The 5,093-nt window shown below is 31.5% G+C and overlaps 1 protein-coding gene across 1 annotated transcript; it reads right to left on the minus strand.

Moving 5' to 3' along the window:
* Positions 1 to 2,601: 2,601 nt before the first annotated feature.
* LOC132936196 (uncharacterized) lies at positions 2,602 to 3,350 on the minus strand. The gene has a single exon (XM_061002886.1). The coding sequence runs from the start codon at positions 3,346 to 3,348 to the stop codon at positions 2,608 to 2,610; it is 741 nt and encodes a 246-aa protein (XP_060858869.1). The 5' UTR covers positions 3,349 to 3,350; the 3' UTR covers positions 2,602 to 2,607.
* Between the last annotated feature and the right edge of the window lie 1,743 nt (positions 3,351 to 5,093).

Below are 5,093 nucleotides of genomic sequence, written 5' to 3' on the forward strand. Positions count from 1 at the left end.
TTATTTAATGGACAAGAAAATATTTTAATCAACATCAAGTCAAAATATTGAGACAATGAATATCTATAGTAATTGATAAAATATGTTCCGATAGATAATCTGACAATATGTTTATTAGTAGTATACATTTGTATGTTCACAGTCTACTTTTTGTGTCACCACGGTAATTTCACACCGTTCAAGGGAGGATGTCCCGCTTGGACACAATAATTTTACCGTGTAAAAATTATGAAGAATTTGTACACTTTTTACACGGTAATTTCACACCGTTCAAGGGAGGATGTCCCCCTTGGACACAATAATTTTACCGTGTAAAAATTATGAAGAGTTTGCACACTCAAAGTCAGTTTTGTCCAAATATTTACAGTGTACATGCTAAATGGTTTTTTTCTCAACAAACCTTATTACTAAAATGGAATAATTATTTAAAATACAGAACACAAGTTATGTAATAACAGATTTTTTATTATTGTAAATTAATTCTAAAATATATTTACACAAGTTTTCTTACTTCTCTAGTAAAAGGTACATATTCTACAATACGATCATGAATTAATAAACAATAAGCAGTTACACCTGTAAGCGAATCTGAAGCTTCGATTTCCAATTGAACATCCACTGCTGAGGCTGTGGTTGAATCGTTCTGTTTTGAAGTATCGATAACTATAATTGGTGCGTTTGCTACAAAAGTAGAAGGACTCAATATCGGGTTACGAATACTTTTTTCATAGTACGATTCTTGAAACGATGTATACATATTATACAATAAGGTGAAATTATTTTTCGAAAAATCTAAATTCAAATTATCGTATGGATAAGCTATTGAGTTCAGAAATACTTTAACGTTTGTTAGATTACAATGATCGAATATACTACAATCTTTTGATAACACATTTTTGCGTCCTTTCTGTAATCCAATTACGACGAATCGTGGTTTTTCTAATTTTGAAGCAGTTTTCAAATTCCACACAACTTTTTTAGTGGTCCCGAGTTCAAAAGTTTCAAAAGATCTAAAAGGGATAAACAAACTTTTTTCTTTTTCTATAAGTTTCAATAATTTCAACCTTTCTTCATCATCGACCGTTATATGTGGGACCTTCCAGACTATTTTATTTAAGGTGACTTTACCTTCAGTGGCAGTTGCACCACTTTTAACTTGTAAAGCATTTAAATCACTATGACTTCGGGTTAATATTAATTCCAATCTAGAATTCACTAATATTCTTTTGTAGTCTTCAAACAATCCTAACCAATATTTTAATGGAATACAAGCGGTAAATTCACCTTTATCATTTTCTGATTGCGTTGCGTTTTTAAAATTCCAGCCAGCATTTTCATAGCAATTGTAGTTGTCTGGCGTACCGGATAAGTAACCTTTCAACGAGCTAGTGATTCCAAGAACACGCGTGCTATCTACTTCTATCCCATTGATTTCCAACCGTATTTGCTCAAAAAGGTAAGAGTAACCGTTATTAGTTAGTTTCACTTTGGTAGCATCAGTAATTATTCCTTCCAAAAAAATAAAGCTTTCGTGTAGATATGGATAGACATCCGTTTGCTGGATCGATATACGTATTTCATCATTATTATTAAATGATGTTGTATACGGTGCGTATGAATGATATTCAATTTTTGTAATTTTAGAATCCGTTTCGTACTGTGAAGTTATATCCAAAATATCACTTTCAGGCATTCTGCTTTAATTGATAACCCAAAGCTTGTAAAATTTTTTTATTCTTCACCGTCAATTTTTTTATTTGATTTGATGTTGCTGGTAGCACTTTAGTCTTATGACTAGTTGTACTGATCCGAAGTAGTGGGTTTATATTGAATTTTAAACCCATCTCAAGATCCGTAACGTTTAATATGCAACACAATTGTCAATGCCTCACCAAAATTATCAATCGGATTATGATCTTGATCAACTAACTGAACGGTTATCGAATCAATATTTGTTTTATTCAATTTGTAATATATTAAATTAGGTGGTGACTGAATTACTTTCAACCCTGTCCTTTCACTTGGGAAAAACTCATAAATCGAATGACTCTGAAGATGGTTGTTGAATGATCCTTGAGCTATATTACACATTACTTTTATAGAATTAATTGTGTTTAAATTTACAGCTTTTTCCGATCGAAGAATTTCATTGTGTGGCTTATATACTCGTTTTTCAAAACCGAATACAGGTGCTATACTATACGGATGCTCAAAGTGTAGTATCCCATTACATTTTATATACGATCTGAAATCGTTAGGATCAACTGTAATGTCGAATGTTAAATTGGTTAAGTTTTTACTATTATAGTCATCTATTTGCTTCTTAACTCGTTGCTTAATATCTTCAATTTCATAACAACCCTCTTCCAATGTAATAAAACATATCATAGGATCATTATTGTTTTCATTCTCAGCTACTTGTATAGAAAATTTATTATTATTATCATTAATATTTGGAAACGAATTAAATGACTGTAAACATAACAAAGCTATTTCTGAGTCCTCGTAAAGGTTTATAGGTGGAAAATAATTTACAGATAATATGGTAGCATTCCCAGTTAAACTTAAAGTAACTGACTCATACATTACAAAATCTAAGATATAAATTTAATGATGAGATCCGTGACGTTTAATATGCAGAACAACTGTTAACGTTTCGTTAAAATTGTCAATTGGATTATTGTTTTGGTCAACTAACTGAACAGTAATTGAATTAATATCTGTTTTGTTTAATCTGTAATATATAAGGTTTACCGGAGATTGAACAACCTTTGTTCCTCTTCTCCCACTTGGGAAAAACTCATATATCGAATGGTTTTGAAGTTGGTTGTTGAATGACCCATGTGCTATATTACACATTACTTTTATAGAATTAATTGTGTTTAAATTTGCAGCTTTATCCGATCGATGTTCTTCATGAAACGGTCCACAAACTTTCTTTCTATACCCAAAAACAGGTGCTATACTATACGGATGCTCAAAGTTTAGTATTCCATTACATTTTATATACGTTCTAAAATCGACAGGATCAATACGTACACTGAATGTCAGCTTTGTTCCGTAGACTTTATTAACTTGAGATAACTCTTCTACCATATATTTGTTAATATCTTCTATGTCACGGCATTCGGCTGGTACAAAAAATTGAATTTTTGCTATTCTATCTGGAGGAATTGATTTTATTCTCAGCCGGTTATTAGTTGGATTTATAATATTTGGAAATGAATTGCACGTTTGCAAAGATAACAAAGCTATTTCTGAATCCTCGTAAACGTTTAGAGATGGAAAATAATTTACCGACAATACAGTTGAATTTCCAGTTAGATTTAATGTAATAGATTCATGCATTGCAAGAATTCAAGACATAAATGACCACAGTTAAATGTATTGAAGTCTTGATAGTTGGAATAGTTGTATACTATTTTGAACTGTCTGAAATAATGTTGTAATTCAATTGGTGGTGGTAAATCACCAAAGCTATCAAAATATACAACTTTGTCCTTATTTTTATAAAACGCTACCCAATGGCTTCCGTCGCCTGAAGATGTATCCAAGTTTAATATACCACATTCAATCGTATGTGGTTTTTTAGGTAAGTTATCACGTGAAAAGACACCACGGAAATGATTGATTTTCAACTTTCCGATATATTTTATAATATCTTGAGACGAAAGCGGTCTATCAGGTAGCGTGATCATCAGTTTTTTTTCCTTAACCTATTCTTGTTTGATTTCAAACCACTGCCTTTTTTTCTTTTTGAATTTTGAACCGCATTATACACACTAGCACCTCCAGACATCAAACTACCAAGTGCTGACAATCCTGCAAATATAGGTATTAAGGGAATTGCACCTCCTGATTGTCTCGGTACTAAAATCAACCTTTTACCACCATTCTTTTTTTTTGAGATTCTTTTTTTTTTCGCTGCTAGTATACAATTTGTTTTTATAGCACGTTTCCGTTTGCAACCCATACCTATTTTTCTTTTAGCTTTCATTGCGTTTGTTACTGCGTACGCAACTAATTTCTCTTTTCTAGGTGTATCTTTTGCTTTAAATCTTTCCCAAGCTCGATTTTCTAACACTTTATCAGCTTTATGTCTATCGTCTAAATTTTTACTTGTTGCATACACAATATCGTGGTCACGACAAGCAGCATCCAATGGGTTTATTCCTTTATCACCACGATCTAGTCTCTTTTTTAATTTCGTACCAGGACCACAATACTGATATCCTGAAATATGAGCTTCGAACGGGAGACTATTTATAAGGGAGTTTACAAATCCTTTACCAGTCTTGTTTGAATTGTACTTACGAGTTGAACACGCCATCTATAACTGGTTATAAATTTAAAAAATCTAGAGTATTTATACGAAAATAATATGAATTTGATTGAACAGAAAGATAAATTAGATGTAATAAATGTAGATGTTCAGGTAGTAAAAAAACCATCAAGACATGGTTCGTTATTACCTGATACTATACGTGCTATACTAGTTGGTCCCAGTGGCTCAGGAAAAACAAATATAATGTATAATCTGATCACACATGCAAACGGGTTAAGATTTGAAAATATTTATTTATACTCGAAAACCTCTAATCAGGAAAAATATGTCTTACTGAAAAAAATAATAGATGATATAAAAGGTGCTAATTTTTTCATATTTACAAGCGCTGATAAGGTTATAAAACCAAACTTAACCAAAAAAAATTCAATTATCATTTTTGATGATGTGATATGTGGTCCACAATCCGTAATCAGAGAATACTTTAGCATGGGCAGACATTCAGGTGCTAGCTCTGTATTTTATTTAGCACAGACATATTCTAAAATATCAAAACAGCTAGTAAGAGATAACGCAAACTTCTTAATGATACTTAAACAAGATGATACAAATTTACGACATATATTCAACGATCATTCGTCTACAGATATGGATTTCTCAGAATTTCGTAAAATTTCTCATTTATGTTGGAATCATAGTGATTATGGGTTTATGGTCATCGATAAAACTCGGGAAATGAATGAAGGAAGGTATAGATGTGGGTTTCATACGTTCATTAAAATAAAATAATTTTATATATTTATACCTA

This window comes from Metopolophium dirhodum, chromosome 1, assembly GCF_019925205.1.
Source record: "Metopolophium dirhodum isolate CAU chromosome 1, ASM1992520v1, whole genome shotgun sequence".
In the NCBI taxonomy this organism is placed as follows: Eukaryota; Metazoa; Arthropoda; class Insecta; order Hemiptera; family Aphididae; genus Metopolophium; species Metopolophium dirhodum.

Coding starts and splice junctions, on each gene's coding strand:
- LOC132936196 (XM_061002886.1), bottom strand. CDS start 3,348: ATGCATGAATCTATTACATTAAATCTAACTGGAAATTCAACTGTATTG.